This window comes from Silurus aristotelis (genome assembly GCF_946808225.1).
Source record: "Silurus aristotelis genome assembly, chromosome: 3".
NCBI classification, from domain to species: domain Eukaryota; kingdom Metazoa; phylum Chordata; class Actinopteri; order Siluriformes; family Siluridae; genus Silurus; species Silurus aristotelis.
This window is the reverse complement of record NC_139576.1, coordinates 4,112,361-4,135,928: the sequence shown is the minus strand read 5'-3', so window position 1 is coordinate 4,135,928 and position 23,568 is coordinate 4,112,361. Positions and strand designations below refer to the sequence as shown.

General features: G+C 40.2%; 1 protein-coding gene across 1 annotated transcript in view; it reads left to right on the top strand.

The window, feature by feature from the left end:
* The window catches only part of vwc2l (von Willebrand factor C domain containing 2 like), a 67,546-nt gene that overhangs the window by 4,952 nt on the left and 39,026 nt on the right, over positions 1 to 23,568 (top strand). The window contains exon 3 of the mRNA XM_083536324.1: positions 677 to 1,077. Coding sequence (XP_083392450.1) covers positions 694 to 1,077 — 384 coding nt within the window. The 5' untranslated portion in view covers positions 677 to 693. The remainder of the gene's footprint in view (positions 1 to 676; positions 1,078 to 23,568) is intronic.

Here is a 23,568-nt window from a genome sequence, read left to right as displayed (position 1 = left end):
GCCTAATTCTAACTCTAACACTACATCTAAACCTAGACTAAACCCTATATCTAACCTTAATCTAAACCCTAACTCTAACTCTACCTTTTACCCTGACCTAAACCACAGCTCTAACTCTACATCTACCCCTAACCAAAACCCCTAACTCTAACCCTATATCTAACTCTAATTCTTACTCTAACTCTACCTTTAACCCTAACCTAAACCCTGCCTCTGACCTTAACCTAAACCCTAACTCTAACCTAAACCCTACATCTAACCCTAACCTAAACTCTAACTCTAGCTCTAAACCTACTCCCAACACCAACATTACCTGAGCTTTACCAAGCTGTCACATACAAACATTTTGAATGCACCATAACCACACCTTTCGAAATGGTTGGTTGGAATTTCCGAACTATAAATGAACAAAAAGTAAGATTCTTTAAAAAAAACACAATATTGTAATTGTTAGCTACCTGCTTTAGTATAAGAGAAATCAAAAGATTGAAACAAACACTAACAATAATCCTAAAAGATATATATATTAACATCATAGCTTTTTAAATGAACAAGTGTTATGACAACTGGTGTCTTATATTTATACATTCAGCAGGCATGTCTGTTAAAAAAACATCGTTCCGATTGTAATAAGGTATAATAAAGAAGTGTTTTCTCTCTGCTCTGAATGCTCCAGGCCTGGCGTGGCGCAGGATGGGCCGTCTCCTGGGAGTGAGCTGCATGCTCCTGCTCGCCCTGACCGCCTCCGTGTCTTCAGCCTCCCTCGTTCCAGAGGACTATGCGGCCGATGAGGCTGAGCGCAACAATAACGACGTGCTGTTCGACGACTACCGCGGCAAAGGCTGCGTGGACGACAGCGGCTTTGTCTACAAGCTCGGAGAGCGTTTCTTTCCCGGCCACTCGAACTGCCCGTGTGTGTGCACTGAAGATGGACCCGTGTGTGACCAGCCCGAGTGCCCCAAAATCCACCCCAAGTGCACCAAGGTGGAGCACAATGGATGCTGCCCCGAGTGCAAGGAGCTCAAGAACTTTTGCGAGTACAGAGGCAAGACATACAAAATATTGGAGGAGTTCAAGGTGAGATGAGGCAAAATAACTGGTTTTCGTTCTTTCGTTGTGTTAGCTTAGAGCCGTAAGGTGGGTTGAGGCCATGTAGGGGTTTCCGAATGAAAAGAAGGAGTTTGTATTGAATTCTTTGCATAACAGGTTTCCAATATTGCTTATGGAGTTGGCCTGAAGTGTGAGCTAAAGTGTGATTTCATGTAAACATGAATCAGGCTTTTGGCATCTTTTATACTAAACATGGGTCAGACAAAGCTTACCAAATGATGCCCAAATTTGTTAACATTTGCACAGTGACACCATGAATATAATCTCAGGATTCTGGAGTTTTATTGGAGGCAAGTACGATATCTGGTTTGTCCGGATTAAGGAAGTAGGTGTCCATTGAGGCTCTTGCTTTCTAACGAGGTGAAAGAAAGGGCCATGGTGTATTGTGGTGTACTGAGATAAGCACACGACTGGACGCTATGATCAGTGATGGACAGTAACGACGGGACTGTACTTTAGTAGATTATTTTTTTTTTTGCGTATCTGTACTTTACTGAAGTTTTGTCATCTGGGGAGACTTTTACTTTAACTTCACTACATTTCAAAGTCAAATATTTGACTTTTTACTCATCTACATTTTGTGAAATCAGTCAATCTGGTGGTCTAGTGGTTAGAATGCGGCGCTCTCACCGCTGCGGCACGCGTTCGATCCCCGGTCAGGGAACCAACCCCAGCTATTAGGGTTGCACAAGCCTTAGTGCAGGTCCCAAGCCTGGATAAATGGGGAGGATTGCGTTAGGAAGGGCATCCAGCATAAAAACATGTGCCAAATCAAACATGCGGATGATCCGCTGTGGCGCCCCCTAATGGGAGAAGCCGAAAGAAAGTTTTATTTATGAGGATAAAAACTTAACTGGTCAAACACGCAGCGAGTCACCAATCAGGGTCGAGCGCACGCTCTGTTTTACACTTGTTGTTATTGTAAGTAGAACACAACATCCATGGCCTTCTTTGCACAATTTTTCTGAAGTAGTTGAAAAGAAGGTTTTGGGCTCATAATCATTGTAATAGAAATCAATTAAGTCATTAATATCATTCTATTAATAGATCAGTGTGCTGAGAGTCACATTCGAGTCTTTTCACATAAACTGCGGTGATTAAGGAAAGAGTCTTGTGATAAAAAATGATAATAGGAACATTATAGTTATAATAAATCGTAGTACTTTGGATTCTTACTATATAAGAAGGTAAAAACTTTTGTACTTTTACTCAAGTGAAAGTTTAAAGGGACACTTTTACTTCTTGTCATGTTTTACTGAGTAAATCTCTACTTTTACTCAAATGCATGTTCTTTGTACTTCGTCCAACACTGACCAAGACTAATTTTTGTGAAGAATCCAGACTGTGTACTCTATTTGGACAAAGGTATTGGGACACCTTACTGTTTCAGACATATGTGGTTCTTCCCCAAACTGTTAACTCAAAGTTGCAGGCACACACTTGTATAAGATATATTATATATAATATATAGATGTGCTACAATGAAATTTTCCATTTACTTCAACAAGTGACCCAAAACTGTTCCAGCAGTGTTCCCCTGTGCACAAAGCCAGCTCCATGAAGATATGCTTTACATGATATGAAGTGGAAGATCTCAAGTGGTTTGCTTCAGAACCCTGTCCTCAACCCTGTTGAACACCTTTGGATTAAGCAGAAATTTAATTGAATTCCATTAATTCTTATTTGTAGAGCATTTTTAACAATTAACTATGTCTCAAAGCAGCTTTACAGAGATAAAGAGGTTCTAAAGTTGAAAAAAAGAGTGTATAAGTTTAGTGCCTATAAGTATATTCTTAATAATTGTGGTGACTGTGGTGAGAAAAGACTCCTTGAGATGGCCTGAGAAAGAAATATTAAGAGGAACCAGACACCGAAAGGAACCTGTCCTCATCACCGAATGTCTTTTTATTGCAAATCCATCATTGTTGAGGTGTAATGTTTAATGATATACTGTTCCACAGGTTGCATTGTAGCAGACTGTTGATATGAATTACAGTCCAAATCCATCCTCAAAGTTCTTAAGTTGCTTGGTTACTTCATAGACCTTCACAAGCACAGTCCAAAATCTAGTGTACCATTTTTCCAGAAGACTGGAGGTGACACTTAAAAGAGCAGACTTGGTTTAAAGAGTGTGATATGTAGTGGGTTTGCTCTGCGTTGTGTGCGTTTATAAGTAAAAGAGACTTCACACGTTGGTACAATTGTCATATGATTTACTTCCAGCTTCTGGGTTCTCTCATCACTGTACTGAAACAACAGACACCATCAGGCAATAAATGGAGAATCTCAGGTCTAGCCGTGCCTGTCAATCATTACATACTTTCTCAATTTATATTCATTTAACAGAAAATACATGGATAAATGGAAAATCAAATAACGTATCTTCAGTCAATCAAATTTACAACAATGAAATTATTCTTTTAAATCAACTTCACTAAACAATGCAGCATGTGTAATGGCGGCCATTACACGAAATCATTCTACAACTAAACCATACACTTTACAACATTCATCATTTGAATTACCCTGGAAATTAAGAGGAAAATTAACAAATAATCATGTTTTTAACACCGTAATCATACTTTTCATCGGGTTCACATTCCGCAAAAGAGAGAGGAGGCACGTCAGCTCTACCTTCGCTCTTACACGGGACAAAGCTCGAATGGCAGCACTCCATCTTATGCCTGTAACCAAATGACCGTGCATCACTCAGGCAATCTCTAATACAAATTCCAAAATAAATAAACCTCACACCTAAATACCACTGATCAATCGTAATTCCAATAATCCAGTGTGACACCATTACACTTGCCACATATGTCAATAGGTGAAATGGTGACAATAACTAGCCACTAGGTGTGAACGTTTGTCTTTGGTAACTGTTTTTTTATTCCGGGTGTAATACTGCTACAGTATTGTGTAATAGGCTTCAGATCCCCCACAACCCTAAAGCATTAAGCATGAACCGATGGACATGAATGAACAACAGAACGAACAAAACAAAAGAATGAATGCGTCCATAATATCCCATTGTAGACTAACAACTCAAACCCCCCTTTAAGAAGCTCTATCTATCTCTCCAGGCTTTTGTAAATGACCTCCAGCTTCATTAATGAGAAACACTTAATACAGATAAAGTAATGTCCTTGCCAATCTGAATACAAACTCTTCAGGGTTTCCGTGGAGTCTTAAAAAGGCTTAAATTTGCTGTTTAATTCAATTCAATTCATTTTTATTTGTATTGTGCTTTTAACAATGAACATTGACTCAAAGCAGCTTTACACAGATAATGTGGTGATAAAAAATGAACATGTTCAATTAAACCGTTCTTTCTTTCGCTAGTCCAAATATAAATCGCTGTATTACGACTACTAATGAGAACAACAGACAACAGCCATCAGCTTCCTCTTATTAGCGTGAATCTCTCTTGGATTGTACCACAAATGTAAAAAAGATTTACAAAAAAGATTTACATTAGCTATGTGGAAGTGCAAGTTTAGCGAAACTTGGCTTGAATAAAATGAATTAAGGGTTACGTTAAGGCCAGCTTCTATTCGCATTTCTGTGCGTTTGATGTCGTGATATAAATCTTACATTTCATATCCTCATTATTTTAAGACCTTATAAAAGGTCTTAAAAAGTCATCAATTTGAAACCTACATAAACCCTGAACTTGGTGAATGAGTGAAAAGCCACTCCCTGAATTTTTATTCTTGAACAGTAGACGTTAGCACATAATTAAGCCTAATGCAGATCCTGAATACGGTCCAGAAAAGTTAGCCCACCTGATTAAACCCAGCAAATATGCAATAAGTGGTGTCTTGTGACTTGGGAGAACACCAGATTGTCAGAGTAACATCACGCGATAAATGAACTCCGACGTTGTCGCCTGCCCTCGCAGTGCGCCCATGTGTGAAACCCATCTAAAGCTCATCCATCAGCATAAAAAAAGCAGCTCTATCGTGTCCGGGCAATGAGCAACAATCCGCCTGACAATGTAATCCATTCGCTTTCTGTGTGCATCAGTGAGCATGTTTCGCCTTGTTTTAAATTTTGTTTGTTTATATCGATCGCTTCGAGATGGCAAGCCAGTCAATCATGAGCAAAAACACTCGGCGTATCTAAAAAGGCCTGTCAGTCTTGAACAGATGTCTCAGCATTCCGAGTGTAGCTTTGATGAACGACTTTCCAATCTGCCAGCCAACTCCTCAGAAGTCCATGTTTGTGCATCAATGTCCCGTGAATGAATCATCTGAGAGCATCCGTCTCCTACTCTGAGAGCTAAATACCTCTTTTAATTTTTATTGGGTTGAGAATCAACAAATCTGTAACTTAAATCTAGAACAGGGGGGGCCAACCAGTCAGAGACCGAGAGCCACATTTTTGACCGTGTTACCGCAAAGAGCCACATCATACACATGGGTACACATGAACATCACCCATCCCTTCCTCTTACACACACACACACACACACACACACACACACACACCTCTGCTCAGCCAGATTTATTGTAAATGTCACACACCAACATAATGACAGAAATTGACTCCTACAGTTCTAAGACCACAGGGCAGTTATTTTCAACAATGAACATTGTGTGCACTGTCTCACACACAAACTCTGTTTAACCAAGTCCACAAAAAAAATAAAAAAGAATTTACAATAGCGTTTTTCTTTTACTCTGCATGTTACTTAGTGGGACTTTTGGCATCCTTGCCTTAAACAATCCCCTTCAAATCTGCCTCGTATTCCGTTGTTGCCACTCGAAGCAATTCTTTCACGTGTGTGTCAGTCAGAACAGATCGATGATTTGATTTCACGTGTTTTAGGGTAGAAAACAAGGACTTTGTTTGTGTTTTTTTTATGTGCGTGTTCACTTCGCTTGAGTTCAATATGGTATTTTCCTCAAATGCCCATGTGCGTGAGATGAATATACCGCAGGGGCAATTCATTTTTACAAGGGGCCACATGAGAAACCTGAATTGTGTCAGAGGGCCACACCAACGCTAATATTTTAGGGATGCGCCGAAATGAAAATTCAATTCAAAAGGTAATGAAATCCATAATTTTCTGTGTTATGCCTTTTGCCTTGGCACCATCACTGGAAAACTTTCCTGCCTTTTCAAAACCGTCCTCTACAGACGGAGTGCGCATGCTCGGATTGACTTTACTTTTCTGCGCCGCGTTCTTCTCATATTTAGAAGGCAATCAGGATGTTTGGATTTCAGGTGATAAATTAAACCCGACTTGGAGAAACTCTTTGCAGATACACCCCCTCTTGAAATTTCAGCATTGCATGTTTTGCAAATCGCTCTCCGCACACCGCAGACATGTTGCTCTTATCCAGATAACCGTGTGCTGCTGCGCTTTTTTATTGCGTCATTGCAATTGTGTTTCTGCAGTGTTGTTTCAGTGATTTAGGTATTTACGAAAATTCTCGGTGCATCCCTGTAATTTATGATTGGCCTCATGCCAAGGTCTGATATACCGCAAAGTTTCCCAGTAGGGGCGCCGCTCATTTAAGTCTTAAAAATACCGTATTGAACTTAAGCAAAGCGAACACGCACATTAAAAATCAAACACATAAAAATCGATAAACGTAAGAGCCGCATGAAACCGGCCAAAGAGCCGCATGCGGCTTGCGAGCCGCGGGTTGGCCACCCCTGATCTAGAAGTTACATTGATATTTACATGGAGAAAGTTCCCATTGTTCAGTGTTGACTTACGAACCTGCTTAAGGTGATTTTTAGGGATTTCTATTTAGAGTGTTAAAGTCACAAAAGAGAAAAGCCTTGACTATTCCGCATTTGATTCCCTTCTTTCCTTTTAAATAATCACATAGTTAGGTTAAATTTTATGCTTGCGTTGTCATCCTTCATGTGGTGGAGCCATTGTAGCAAGGCATGGTCCAAACAGGCTCATCCTAACAGACAGTGGAAGGTCAGGGCCAGCCACTTCATGTCCAGACACTCTTCCACACAGACTCTTTTCAACCATGTACAGCATGTACTGCTCCTCCCCCTCCACCTCCTGCAACAATACCCCTCTCCTGTCCGATGCACCAGACTTTATTGCAAAACAACAGAGAAAGAAAAGTCAGGAGAAGGTAAAAGTGCATTCCACTGCAGAGTGCAGCTTTTGGTTTTAATAAAAGTCTGTTGGTGTGGATCCTTCCACTGAACCAATCACTTTTCAGGTATCGTTTAGCAGGCTGACGACGCCCGAGTAATTAGACACAAGCCGATGAAAATAGCCAGCCAACCCCGGGAAGTGTCTCACTGGGTTTGGGTATCGAGTCAGAAATTAATTACTTTGTTAAAATACCAAACCGATAAGCCAAATAATGAAATACTATAATCAAAATGAGTAATTAATAAGACAAAGCGATCAAACATGAAGTCAAACATTTAAGACATTTGGCAGATGCCTTTATCCAGTCTGATAACATCTTCTCTCCTCTTCTCCGTCTTACACAAGCTGGAGACAAAACAAAGTCATATTTGGACTTCTTCCATTCATTTACTGTTCAATAGTTTGCTGAGGAGAAACAAATGGAGAATGCATGTCTCAAAACCATAAAAGATTTTTGACAGTTGCTGTGTGTATATATATATATATATATATATTTACAGCGTTCTTTTTTCACCATTTTTCTCAGTAAATATATTTCTTGAAGTGCTATTGACATAAAATTTTCACCAGATGTTTCTCCATGTGTTTGTTTTTGTTTTGTTTTGTTTTCCTTTTGTATCAGAGGAGACCGCATGCAATCCACACATACAATGAAATCAAAAAATAGATGTCGATAACAATGAAGTTATGTGTAATAATGTGCAATGACAGGAAAAAAAGTTTTGAACACGCTCACTGAAATGTGTTTAATACTTCGAATAAAAACCTTTGTTGGTAATGACGGCTTGAGGGGGCCTCCCGTATGGAGAAACTAGTTGCACGCATTGCTCAGGTGTGATTTTGGCCATTATTGTTGAAATAACTGGCAACAAAAGTGAGTACACCCTCAGTGATAATAGCTGTTTGGAGTTTAGCCATGTAAAGCCATGTGTCTTATTTATCATTTTAATGTTTTTGTCTGCTTGACAGAACCATACAAATTTGAGCAGTTAAAGTTTGGTGCTTTGAGTCCATTTCTCTCATACTGACCACTGGATGTTCTACATGGCACTTCATGGTAAAGAGTCTCTGAGGATTTGAGAATTAGAATTGTTGCTCTCCACAAAGATGCCGAGGCTGTAAGAAGATCAGTAACACCCTGAAACTGAGTTACAGTACAGTGGTCAGGGTCATACAGAGGTTTTCAGGGACGGATTCCACTCGGAACAGACCTCGCAAGGGTCCATCAAAGATGTTAAGTCCTCGTGCTGTGCGTCAGGTGCAGAAGCTGCTTCAAAAACACACTCATGAGTGCTGCAGCATTGCTTTAGAGGTTGCAGAAGGTTCGCTCATCAGTGCTCAGACCGTACGCCGCACACTCAACAAGTCAGTATGCTGAAGACGACCTGTCCAAGAGCATGGATTACTTGAACCATGTCCTGTGGTCTGATCATACTAAGATAAACTTGTTGGCTTAGATGGTGTCCAGCATGTGTGGTGACACCCTGCTGAGGAGCACCAAGAATATTGTGCCTTGCTAGAGTCAAGCATGGTGGTGGTAGCATCATTGTCTGAGGCTGCTTAAAAGTGCTGCTGATACTGAGGTACCTATCCATGTTACCTATCCATCCTCGTGCCTCCCGAAGAAAATCTTCTACACTGCCAACTCCAGATCCGTCTCCAGTCTTTTTGTGAATTCTTGTTATCTATCTAAACATTTGTACAAATTAGAGGTTGACCGATTCATCAGTTTTGCTTGAACTATCAAGTCAACTCAAGTCCAGTCAAGTTTATTTCTATAGCGCGTTTCACAACAGACATTGTCTCAAAGCAGCTTTACAGAAATCAACAGTCAAGGTGAACGGTGTGCATTTATACCTGATGAGCAAGCCGTGGCGACTATCAGCAAAAATTCATACCAATAGTTTTTCCGGGTTGGGATATACAGTACAAGAGCAGCCTCTAGAGGTGAATCACTGACACCACATGCTGTTTATTTGAAGTGTCTTAGTTTAGTGTTTTACGTAAATCTTAGGAGGTCATGAATTATAATATCTTGTTTTGTTGTAATCACAACTTAATTTTCTCATGATCTTGACATAACACATTGTTTCCTCGAGACCAGAACTTCATTTTAGTTCATCTCCAGAGAAGCTCCTCTGCACCTCACATGAATCTTTTCCACACCCAACCTGAGACATGACTGTATATGATGTCAATATTGTAAGAAGTAATCAGTGGATCAGCTGTGGGAAGGAAGAGATGCTTGATACGCTTTAGTGATCACTAGCTGCTCCTGTTTCTACTTTGAATCAGTCCGCGTGATTAACCGCTCTATCAGCTCTGTCACAAAGGGAAAAAGCAGTCCAGCAACAGGGTTACTGATCATATACATTAAAAAAAACACCACTTATCAGCACAAGGGTAGTATTGCTGTGTAGCGGAAAAAAGTCCTTGTGGTCGGATATCAGAAAGACAGAAAAAGGCGCTTATATGTATACGCTGCTACGAATTGTTTCCTTCCTAACACAAGCACATGAATACGCAATGTCATCTTTATTGCTAATTATCATGGGTTGCATGTACAAGGAATTTGTCATGGTGTGCTGGTGCTATAAAAATATGGAAAACTAGGAAAATTAAATAATAAATAATGACATTAACTGTACAATAAAAACTATAAATTAAAGAAAACAAAGATGCCTTGTAACATTACAAATCTGCATTTTCTTGTCTTCGAGGGAAAGAAAAAAGAGATTGATGAGCCCATGAATGTTAACATACAGCTGCTATAAATAGATATAAAGATGATTCATTTTTACACATTTTTTACATCATGCTGTTTAAGGAATATAATCTGGAATGAGAAAAATGCTTCATCACACACGACCTTTAACGTGGATTTAAACACTATAGGCTATATGGAGAAACTTGTGCAGTTTGTGGACACCTGACCATAAGATTGGTATGTTCTTCTTTTTGAACATCCCATTTCATGTGATTCAGGTACTGATGTAGGTTGTGGAGGCCTGGGGTGCAGTCAGCGTTCACATAGTAATGCTGGAAGACATCCTATACAATTGTGTGCCTCTAATTTTGCGGTAACAATTTGGGAAAGAGCCGCATATGACTGGAAAATGCAGGTGCCCCAATACTTTTGTCCATTTAGTCTATTTATTGAAGAACTGACATGCAAAAATTGAAGGAAAAACACAATGCCTTGATTTTTTTTCAGAATTGCAGATTTGGCCATTTTCCATCTCTTTCTTTGATTTCTCCCCGTTTAACTGTTTCTCGAGCATCACAACACTATGGAGACCGAGGCGTGTCATTAAAGTCACATAGAATATAGATTAACATGGCAGAGGTAGAGCTGCGTCTTGGGAGTGCAACATTTTTTTTGCACTACAAAAGCATGTTTGTAAAGGGGCCATGTGTCTGAAACGAAGAAATAAACTTATAAATCGAACTATCTGTAACATATCAAGTTGCATAGAAACATGTTTTTTTTCCATTGGATTAAATCAAAATCGGATCCCACTGCATTGTAATAAGGCATGAATCAAATCGCATCGGTAGCTGCTTCATATGAATCTTTAATTCATCGTATCGTTGGAGAAGCAAATCTTTACTGCACACTGTTATGGTTGTGTAGGAAAAAAGTGATTGACGGTGACATCCGAATACTTAAAGACTTGTAAGTCGACTATGTGGTTTGTATAAAAAGTGAACAATTCATACTGACAGAATTCCACTTGATGTGACATGGGACTCTGTGTTGCTCCCTGTATTAAAATATAAAAAATATATAATGTATACATTATTCATATTGTCTGTTGTAGCTTTCCAAAAACCTCGGCCTGAGCAAATACGTGTACATTTGACCCGAGAGTAAAACTCAGCCATGTGAGTTATTGTCGTCTGTTGATGCATTCGGGACGCAGAGAGTGGAATAATGCGAAAAGAATAAAAAAAAAGCTAGAGGGAAGTTGGAAATGGAGGTTTCGCTCTGCGAGCTGGTACACAACCTACAGCACACCCGAATCTACAGCCGCTAGTTAAAGGTTCGGTGTCTGTTCAGATTACTTATTTATACACTGTAAATTTCACTTCATCAACATTAAACAGAACTAATTCCACGAGGCAAGAGATGCTTCCCAAAGTTAATGAGCCTCTTGGCAATCACTGAGGGAGAGCTTTCATTCCTTTAAGTGCTTTTTTCCCTCCTTAGGACAGAAGAATCTAACAGCAAATTTTACTTCTTTCAAACGTTGAATCTTTGATTGTGATCATATTTCAGCCTTGACACTGGCAACCCACTGATTTTTTTATTTGTGTCATGATACACAGTGAAACATCATGCTGTCATTAAGAAAATCCAAACGTACCACTGCATTTGAACTACACTATATGTATGAGGGCCTTGCTCAAGGGCCCAGTGGTGATAGCTTGGAGGTGATGGGATTTGAACCCATTACCTTACAGTGAGCAGTCCAACATCTTATCCACTGAGCAACCACTTCCTTGGTTGCTGTTATAATTCCCTCCACACTTCTTGGTAGATGTTTCACTAAATTTTAGTTGCTAATTCAGCCACAAGGGTGTTAGTAAAATCAGATACTGATGTAGCTGAGGTGTGGAGGCCTGGAGTGCAGTCAGCATTCACATTCATTTTAAAGGTTTTCAATGGGGTTGGAGCTTTATAGCAGGAGATCTTCCACTCTAAAACCACGTAAAGCATGGGGGTAGTTTCAAGACTAGTTCTGTTTACAAGAAAGTTCTTCATCTACATTTATACACGTTCACCTTTAAAATAGTCCCCTTGCACACAATACAGTGCTCCCAGTGTTCCTGCCACTTCTAAAATGTGTCCTGAAAGTGTGTAATCTGTCCAATTAAAAGTGTGTAATCTAAAAGTGTGTAATCTGTCCAATGGAAAGGCGCGACATCACCGGTAGGGTGACATCACAACCAGGAAGCTATGAAAAGCACATTCGGTGGAGACGGCACTAGCTTCTGTTTGTTCAGGAAGCGCTCTGTGTGTCTGTGTGAAAAAGAAAAAAGAAAAGAAAAAACAAAGAATATAAGAATAAAAAATAAATCGAAAGCAAGCTTTGGTACTACAGTTTGTGTGTTGCTTGCCTGGTAGCGGATCATGCTCATTTGGATCTTAAAGGAGCTGATTGTTTTCATTGTGGCCGCATGACCATGCGGACCCTCCGCTCCTGCAGAGCTCTTCCAAAAAGGCTCTCTTGCTCCTTGTGGCTCTGGCCCTGCTTCTGCTGAGGTGGAGCGGCGTTGCAGGTCATGGGGTTCACAGTTGGATCTGGCAGAGGGTTAGGAGATGGGATTGTCTCTTTCTTCTGCCTCACCTGCCAGATTCAGCGCTTTCTCCCAGGGTTTGGAAGCACGCCTTTTGGCGGTTTCTTCCCCCTGTCAAAAAAGCTCTGCACTCCACTTCTCTTCCTCTGAGGTGGGGAAGGGATTGGATGCTAGCGAACCCGTAGATGCTCCCTAGGCCGAAGCCTAGATGGATCTGAAGACCGTCATCTTCAATAAAGGGGCTAAGGCCCAGAAACCCTGACAGGTCAGGGGTCTCTGCTGTGGAGGCGGTGTGCACCTTAGTATATGGTGCCAGTTCCTCCTCAGCACCCCCAGGAGGTCAGCTCATTAACTCTGCCACATATGATGTTTCAGGGCACAGGGATCTCTAGCGAGTGTCTCCCTTAGCTTCTGCCCAGCCACCTATATAGGCGTAGGCTTGTATCAAATCTTTATCACAGTCGGTAAGAGAGTGAGATAAGGCTAGTCACTCACTGTGAAGCACTTTCAAAGACTGCTGGGTCTGATTGCAGCGTGGTTCCGCTTGGCCTCCTGCACATGAGACCCCTTCAGTGGTGGCTCAAGATTAAAGGGTTTTCCCGGAAGGGCCACCGCACAATCAAGGTCACACGGTAAACCCTATGGGCCTTAGATGTTTGGCGAGAACCAGGGTTCCTTTCTCAGGGCACCATGTTGGAAGATTCTTGTCATCGCATAACGTTAACGATGGATGCTTTCTCACGGGATGTACGGGACGGGACATCTGACACACCAACTGCTCAAAGATGCTAGCTGTGCTTCTGGCTCTAAAGCACTTTCTCTCAGACCTGAGAGGCCACCATGTGTTGGTCCATATGGACAACATATCCTGTCAAGGGGTCTCCTACATCAACCATCAGTTTGCAACATCGCCCCTATACAGGTTGACAGGCCAGATCCCAAGAGAAGCTGCTGAGGGTCCCTAAACCAGGGAGCAGGCATGCCTTTAAGACAAGGGCTGAGGCCCAGGGAATGTAGGCTCCACCCAGACATAGTGGAGCAGATATCTGGGAAATTTTACAGAGCACAAGTGGACTTGTTTGTGACTTAAGAGACATTGCACTGTCCCCTTTGGTTTTCCTTCATTTACTCAGCCCTGATTTGCTAGTTTTGTGCAGAGTTTTATGTTTGTTTTTTGTTCTAATTTGCTGTTATGAAATCGCAGGCATGATAATGCTATGTCATAGTTAAAGTTAAGGAATCATTTTATGCTACAGCATCCAAGGCAATTGAGCTTACAGTTTGTGGAAGAACAACATTTACATTTACATTAAGAGCAGACACCCTTATGCAGAGGACTTACAGCTGAGCAGTTGAATTAAGGCTTAAAGTGTTGGGATTTTAACTCAACCTTCTGATGAGAGGTCTAACATTTTAACCAGTGACTGTTCGAACCACATATGGTTTTTTTTTCAATAATAAAAGAAGATGAAAAATGGAATACAGTAATAGATTTCAGGTTTTCTAATGGGCTTTGTGGTTTTATTGGTTTTGTCTTTATATCATAATAAAATAAACATGTAATCTCTATTTGACACAGTGACATCCCCTAGTAGTTGCTTATCTTTAGACAGAGATTCATCAGCAAAAAAGTAAAAGGTTTGTCTAGAATACGTATGGTTGGAACAGTGAAGTGTCCCAATATTAAAGGCCAAACTAAATACCCCGAATTTGATTTACAGCTTTGACAAAGCATAAGTATCGCAATAATTTTGTTTTCAGCAGAAATACAAAGTTGGTTGTAAACAGGGGTTGAATTAGACATTGCTGTCTGAGTGTATTACGTGCAACCTGAACTGTCACATCCATGCCAAGCCCAAGTAACTGTGAAATGAAGTGTGAAATTGAAATTTGTCTTTATGTAGTGTTACAATCTTATGTTCTCTTGAATGTGTATAAAATTCCAGGTTTTTAGTAGTATACACATACTGTATATCTTTTGTAAAAAAAAAAAAAAAATGCCAGAGGCTTTATTAACAAGGCATTTAGGAGGCTAGCATGAAACCTGCATTAAATAATTAGCTCAAGCCGTGTGGCCAAGTGAAGCCCTGTTTTGTTAATTAGGGGGCTTTGGGATCAATTTCCCCGCTCTAACACTTAATTCATCCCTCCCTGTATAGTGTATGAAGCCGATTAGCTGTGTGTGTGATTTCAACATCTTCCTGGATGCTAATCTCGACTGGGATGTGTTCTGTGTCCTTGTTTGGAGGAAAGGACATCGCAGCTTTTGTGAACTTTCTCAGAGAAGTCTAGCAGAGAAGAAACCTAAAAAAATGGGAGATTTATCCTAGGGAAAAAAAGAAGGTATAAAAAGGAATGCACTATTAGATTTTAGTTTTTCTCATGAGCTTTTGGGTTTTATTGGTTTTGTCTTTAGATCAAAAATGAGCATGTAATCTCTCTCGGAAGACACACAGACATCCCCCAGTGGACGTTTACCTTTCAGAAAGAGGTACATACTGTACACAATATGGCCAAAAGTATTGGGAGACCCGACTGTTCCAGCCATATTTGCCAAACTGTTACCACAAAGTTTAAGGCACACAGTTGTACACATTATGTATTTGGGTGCAGTAGAAAGGAATTTTCCTTCAATTAAACTAGGAGACCCAAATCTGTTCCACCATGACAATGCACAAAGTCAGCTCCATGAAGGTATTCTTTACATGGGTTGGAAGAACTCCTGCTTTGTAACTCCAAACCTATTAAACACCTTTGGGATAAATTTAATGGCACCACAGGCCTCCTCACCTCACCTACATCAGTACCTGATTTACAAACACCATTGTCTCTGAATGAGCACAAAATCAGTGGAACATCTTCCAAGAAGAGTAGAAGTTACTATAGGGACTAAATCTAAAAGGAGCACATACCAATCTTGTGGTCAGGTGTCCACAAACCTTTCTTCATACACTGTAGGTACTGGTGCTTTATACTTGTCATATGTACATGCACAGTGAAATTGCATATCTCCAAGATTTTATAAAGCTGGGGTCAGTTAATACGGCACACAGAGGGTTAAGGGCCTTGCTCATTATCCCCAATAGTGGTAGCTGACCTTCTGATCAGTAACTCAGAGCCTTAACCACTGATCCACCACTGCCCATATAATGTAAAACCAAACCCCAGATCTATTTGGATTAAACCTTTAGCTCACTTTAAGAAAACAACCTAAATTGCATTCCTGTCTATTGTTTTAAAGTGCAGGAGGACACTTAGAGAATCAGAAAGTTTTTTCCATTTTGTCTAATTGCGTGAAATGTGTTCCACTGGAGATGTTGTGGAAATGGCGGCCCAGTGGCCTGCTGACTGGAAGGTTGCTAGTTTAAATCCCATAGATCTTAGACCTTCTACTGCTCAGTTGTATCCTGTGTCAAATCGGATGAAAATCAAGAAACATGCAAACTTACAATATAGGAGGTGTAAAGGTGTTTAATAGGGATTGAGGTCAAATCTTTAAAGCGGACTCAAGTCCCTGCACAGTGGCTGGACTTTTAAGTGGTTGATCTTCCAGGTGGTTGGCTTTCCAGGTCATTATCAGCTGTAAAAAATCTTTCAGATGCTGCTGCAAACCTTCTGCTGCAATCCGTCCTCCAGGGTGTGCTATGCTTTAAACTTTAAGAATGTCTCTTTTGATGGACATAAGCTTTGAAACAAAAGTTCAAGTATCAGGTTCAAGAATTTCAGCAGAGCTGCTCATGTGATATCATATATAGGGAGCGGCTAAATCCTTAAATATCATTATATTTTTGTTAGCAGTGTAAGCTAAAGAAACATTGAAGCTGGGATTGAAGTCTGAGTACTCGTTTGCTTCTAAAATGTTTAATTAATGTTGTTTCGATTTAACAAAGGAAAATGACTAAGTGATTAGTTTTTAGGTCATTACGCATCAAGTAATGCTTTCCAAATGGCCAGCTTTTCAAAAAATCTTTGCTGCTTTGGAATCTATATATAATGAGTCATTAAGTCACTTTCTTTTCTTTCTCTATAAAGGAATCTAAAACACCTACTCGGTCTGCCTTCTCACCTGTTATTTATCAGCGCAGCCATAATTCAGGGTTTGGCTAGGACTTTATATGCCTTTATATCAAACCCAGGACATAGCGGAGATGAGAATACATTTGCGATTGGGCCGTTTCGCAGATGGTTAGTGCCAGGAATTACGTATGCTGAGGTTATTGTGTGCTCGTTTGGGTCAGGGAGTGAATGCCAATCTGTCTGTTTGAATCAGACACAGAGAGCGCCGAGGTCCAGCTGTGAGACTGGAAACAAAACGGCATCATGCATCCTGAGAATGGCTCCAATTAAGACGAGCCGACAGGTTAACCTTTGCCGAGGGCCAAACTGGCATTTTACTTTGGCGTCTCTCGTCCAGGGCCAGACAGGAAAGAAAGGATTGTAGGCTTCTGATGTATCAGTTATAACTGCATATTACTTTGAAGGAGGTCATTTAGAATAATACACCAACCAGGCAGAACATTATGACCATCTGCCTAATATTGTGTTGGGCCCCTTTTGCCTCTAAAACAGTTCAGACCCATTGAGTATTAACAGCATGAACTTCTTCAGCAGGTTGAGCTACAGGAGCTCGTCTGTTGGATCGGATCACATCGACCAGCCTTCGCTCCTCTCGTGCATCAATTATCCTCGGCGGCGGGTTCACCAATGTTCCATCCATAGAGCACTTTTGATAGATTCTGACCACTGCAGACCAGGAACATCCCACAAGCGCTGCCGTTTTGGAGACTCTATGACCCAGACGTCTAGACATCACAATTTGTCAAACTCGCTCAAATCCTTACCCTCATCCATTTTTCCTGCTTCTAACATCAACTTTGAGGACAAAATGTTCACTTGCTGCCTAATAAATAAATCCACTCACTAACAGGTGCCATGATAAAGAGATCATCAGTGTTCTTTACTTCACCACTCAGAATGTTCTAATGTCATAATGTTGTGCCTGTAAGCATCAATGGAAACATTGGTGTCAGGATTTGGAGGGCTGCTGGCTCAGTTTCTGGCTGTTTGTTTTTTCTTTCTTTGTGTTTTCCCAGCAGATGTTGCTATTTTGTCCCTGTGTCCCTAATTATCTCCTATTGTTTTTGTTGAGTTTGTTTTTTTTTCCAACCAAATTTGGTCTTTTCTTGTCTTTTCATGCATTTCCCGAGTAAGTGCTTGTTTTTGAGTATGTTTTCTGCCTTGGTATTTCTGTTAAGACTTTGAGTGTTTTGGCTAATTCTTGACAGACTTTTAGATTTTCACTTTTCAAATGTGGATTTTTTTGTAGTTTTAAAATCTTAGATTTTGAATTATATATATTTTTTGTTGTCTCTGCATTTCAGTTCCCATACACCCTGTGACAGACTGTTAGCACTCCAGTCTCTCGTGCAATCAGCCCCAGGTTCAAGCCTGACCCGAAGACATTGTGTTTTTTTTATACTTGTGGTTTTTGTGCTTTAAAAACTCCCCAAAAACTACATATAGGGTCGAACTTACCTGGAAAACAGGAATGGACATTGAATAAATTCAAATCTATCTATCTATCTATCTATCTATCTATCTATCTATCTATCTATCTATCTATCTATCTGTCTGTCTGTCTGTCTGTCTGTCTGTCTGTCTGTCTGTCTGTCTTAACTATATATCCTGTCTTGACTATCTATCTATCTATCTATCTATCTATCTATCTATCTATCTATCTATCTATCTATCTATCTATCTATCTATCTATCTATCTATCTATCTATCTATCTATCTAATCTAATCTAATCTAATCTGCCTAGGTATCAATCTCTCCATCTGTCCAGTTATGGATAATCCTTTAAACCAATGAATCGTTTTCTCTATCTGTCTGTCTATCTCTCCATTCATCCGTTAATCTGTGGATAATCCATCCTTTAACTTATAAATCTATCTATCTATCTGTCTGTCACTTTCAGCACTGACTTCCGAGGTGCGCATGTTCGAGTCGACGGCCATCTTGCCGTTTTTCCTGCGTCACCAGGTATTTAAGGACAGAAAGACTTTTACTTCCTGCCAGATAATTTCACTGACTCACTAAATCCCTGACATTTCTCTTGCTACCCTGTCTGTTCCTGTTTATGTTCCTGTTCCTGTTCCTACTCCTGTTCCTGCTTCTGTTCTTGATCCTTGTTTTGCTCCGCCACTATAGTTACTGGTTTGGACTCGGGACTGTTTTTGATTTGTGTTTTGGATCTGCCTGTATTTCTCTGTTTGCCGGCTCTTTGCCGGATTTTGGATTGTAAATTGGTCTGTGTTTTTGCCTTTGTCGCATTGCTCTGTCTGTCGGCTCTGACCCTGGAACTGTTATGGATCTTTGCTTTCTCTGCTGGCTTTTTATTAAAGAACTTTATTATATTCCAGTCTGTGTTCTGCATTTGGGTCCTCCTCTCAGTCTATCTATCTGTCTGTCTATCTGTCTGTCTATCTGTCTGTCTGTCTGTCTGTCTGAGTATTTTTAGTGTTGCGATTATAGCAGAAGTCCATGCTCCTGAGCTTGAACATCTGGTTGTTTGGTATGGTACTGTGAAAGTGTTGTGTCACTCAGAAGTCCTTGTGGAGCCACTTAACACCTGGCCAGCTGCAGTAAATAGTCTGAAGCCTTTAGTAGAGTTCAGATCCTCATGCCTGTGAATGAGGGCTGGAACGTGAGCTCTAAACGATCTCAGCTAAGCTCGCGGGACCTCCAGAGTGAGAGCGGTGGTCGATGCGCATCTCGCAGTACCTCCACCTACAGAAGAAAAAAAAAACCTGAGATAGAGAGCGTATAGATCTACAGCTCGGAGGCCTCGGGGAAATTCGGGGCACCGACTGAATCAGATAACTCCTGCTGATCTCAAAGGTGTTCGAATCGCCCCATCTGGGGTTATTGCTTCATTTTCCACACCTGTGAAGTTCAGCCTGAGTGCGCAGACGGCTGCGATGTGCACGAACGATTTTTCAATCAAGGCAGTACGTCTATACCGACACATAGACTTCGAGATGAAGGACAGGACGATTCGTAAAAAAAATAAAAAATAAAAATCTGTCAGGAATAAAGCTTAATGAGAATCCTGATGAACTCCACCTGAGTAAAATGATTGATAGCTCTGTGCTCAGCTATAAATGTCAGCATCCACGTCGAACAGAAAAAACCTACACTACACACCCACACACTACCTCTCTTTTGAGCCTCTTCGCTCTTTCATTTGTAAAACCTACACACACACACACACAAACACACACACACACACACACACACACACACACACACACTGCATTGCTCAGATACCTACAAGAATATTAAAAGCTCCAAATGAAGTTCCAGTCCACTCGTTTCCACTCAGAAACGCTTTTTTTTTTTTTCGCACGTTGATGAGATTCAAACAAGTAGGCCAGCACCAAAACTGGAGCTGTGGACTGGTTCCGATTAATCCGACCGGTTCTGTACGACAAAATAAAGGAAGTCAGACTCTAAAGACATGCATAGCACTTATCTAGATATCCAGGACACATTTATGTGTCGAAAATACCATCCCATCATAATCCAAGACGTTTTGATCCACAATAGGTGTAAGGATTGTTGAGCATTATGGGATGTTGGTGCAGGATGCGAAGGTAAAGAACAGCCCAAAGTGCAGCTTTAGAACAAACTCAATCGCATAAATCAGTGGTCCACAACCCCCAGTCCGGGGGTCAATTGGTCACACAGAAAGAATACATAACTTACATTATTTCCGTTTTATTTATTATCTGATTCTGAACGATGTTTTATTTTGGAAAATGACCGGACTCTCACCGCCACATCTGTCTATGACTCACTCTTGATGCATGTCATGATGCCTCGGTCACATGTCTTACCTTCATCCGCTACCTTCTTAAAGGTGCTCCGGCCGCTAACACATTATACATTACTGCTAAATTCAAACCCCCAAGCGAGCAAAATTAACAAACAACAACACAGTGGATTTACCTTTATTATTATATTTAGAAAATACCAGTTTTTATGCTCGTATCATTTTATTTTCTTGTATCTATCTGCCACACCTTAAAGGCCGGTCCATGAAAATATTGTCCGACATTAAACCGGTCCGTGGCGCAAAAAAGTTTGGGGACCACTAACATAAGGGACCAAAATCTAAAACACAGTCTAAGTTCAGGGCAAGATTTGACATTTTTGGCTGTAGCTTTAGTAACCTTTCCCCCCTGCGATTCCAGTCTGCCTTTTAATTCTTGGATAAATTGATGTTTTTCGTGAAGGGTATATTTAGCATATTTAGCTCCATGTTTGGTGTCAAAATACCAACGTATATTGTACTCTTTCACCACCGACACTGCCTCATAACACAAAACATTTGTTTTTATTTTTGGAAGCACAAACATATATTCGTTTTCCCATATTTTTCAATTTTTCAAATTGTCCTCCTTCTGCATCAACTTTTCTCTTTCTGGACATTTCGGGATTGACTGTCCGTATTTCTTGTCTCCGCTTGTCAAAAAACCGGCTGTGAAGTAGAAACACTGCACTCTAGCGGTGGGATGCACGTTGCGGGTCACGAGATTAAAGTGAATTGTAGGATTACGAGCAGTGGGGGGGGGGGGGTGTTCTCAATAGGTCTTGAGCTCTACAGCAGTACCGGACAGGTTGTTTCGTAATTGCTATTTGCAGGTGGAAAATGGGGCTATTTGATCAACGTAGGATGTTCAAGATTTACTTAGGAGGTTTAAGATTCATGTAGGAGGTTCAAGCAGTTGCTGTCAAACAGAAAACCTAATTTTCCTTATATTCCTCATTTTCTGACAAGTCTGTATCTTTTTCTCACCTCGATCGAGTCGAGCAGCAGAATCAATTACAGATGCTTACCATGGTTGCAATATTCTTTCAGAAGTCTTTCAGAAACAGAGAGCAGTGGATATTGATGCACAGGGATTGTAAATTAACTTGCTCTTGCAGTAAATTAAGTTATCTGCCTCCTCAGACTTGTGTATTAGAGCTACTCTTCCTGGTTAAAAGTTTTCCCCAGCGCTCGTCTCGTTGCTAAAGATGTGTCCCAGTTTGGAATTAGTTCCCCATATAGAGGATTAGAGTGGGCCGACCTGGCGCCCTCAGGGGAATACGGGCCAATTTGTGTTATTAAGTGTGTTCTGCTTACAGCATGTCTGAGCCGAGCAATCAAGAGCTCAATGATTACTTCTCAAATTGGTTCAGTTGAAATGAGAAAGGAAACGTGTAGCACACTTCTCTGCCGGACCGAAATGGGAGCAATATTCCTCATTTCAGGTGGATGTGTAATACAATAATGCACTGTAGGAGCTTTTATTTGTTATTTATTAAGGAAATGTGATAATACGGCTATTAAATTAGAGTAGCATTCGCAAAAGTTACCCTTCTTATCTTCTGACCAATACCTCTTTACCTTTTCACTAACTTTTTTTGTAGATGTCCATTTTTGGGACCCATAAATCAGGTCTGTGATCCATACATCAGGTCTGTGAAGCATGCTGGTGGAAGCACCATGTTGGACATTTCCATAATTCCAATGGTTCTATGTACAAAACATTGTCCAAAACATCTTTTTATCATAATAGTATTTGTTTGATCTTTAAGACATTTATGGTTTAAAATGACATTCAAAAGGGAAATAAAAATAATTTTATATTTAAAGTTCGCAATTTTGCAGATTTTGTAAATATTTTAGATGGTAAGATTCAGCGATTCGCATCATTGCATCAACATATAAGTTAACAATGTGGAAAAAAGTGTGCATCATTTAAAAAATTTGTAAAAAAAAAAAAAAAAAAAATTTGGATCTAATTATTAATAGATGCGCTTTAATTTTATTATTTAGAAAGTGTCCAATAATTTGTAGCTTATATTTTATATGTAGATCGATTTCTCGTCGCTAAACTTTATTTGAGCGCGTTCTCTCAGCACCGCCGCCGCTACATGATTACGAGGTGTCGCAACACCAATACAGATTAATATGGCAGAGGTAGAGCTGTAACTTCCTGCAGACACAACAGGAAAAGAACGTCTGGATTTATAAAATTTTTTTTTTTTTTTTGCACTACAAAGGCATGTTTGTGAAATTGATGATTTGTTGTCTGTCTGAACCTGAAAATTGAATTGCACAGAATATCTTTTCCATTGAATCTCACTGGGTTGAATCAAATTGAAATCGGATCACAACTGCATCATAATGGGGGTGAATCATTTCAGTAGCTGCTTTATATAAATCTTAAATGTATTGTATCATTGGCTATACTTTGAGATGCGAATCGCATCGGATTCAGTAGATAAATCTCCATCACTCCTTGGATATGTCATAACACTCCATCTAGTGGTTTTTCCTGATATGACAAGTGCAAGTCAGTGTTTCTATGCATCGTAATAATCATTGAGTGAAGCCATCGATTGCAATTATAATATATTCTCGAACAAACCCTTGGTTCTTGTTATTTATATTGATTATCCTGATATACACAGAATGACTCCATTCAGCTAATTAGGTGACATTGAGAAGAAAAAAAAAAAAAAAAAAACGCCTGCAACAGAGCTAATTTATTGTTTGCACAGTAATGGGCTGAATACTTATACAATCACAACTTCTGTGTTCGTAATTGTAAGTGGTTTTTGCTGACTATACCAAGCCACTTCAGTGTGATGGGCTTCAGCTTGGTGACAAAGTCAGAATTTCAGCTTCAAGTTTGTCAAAAACTACAAAATGTGGGAATGTTCAAGAAGGGGGTGAATACTTGCACAGGGCAAAACTTTTTTTGTAAGCAGACATGATTTAGAGAGCATGACTGAATAGATAGGCTGAAAAATACAGTTAGTAAAGCGAAAGCAGACAGCTCTGATAGCTCTGAGCCTGATATGAGGCAGAGAGTTGGTCTTCTGTGCTCACATGAGAATTCTGCTTGAACAGCTAGACAGAGAGATAAGCTTTTCCAAACATTCTGCTATTTGAATGGATTTATTGCTT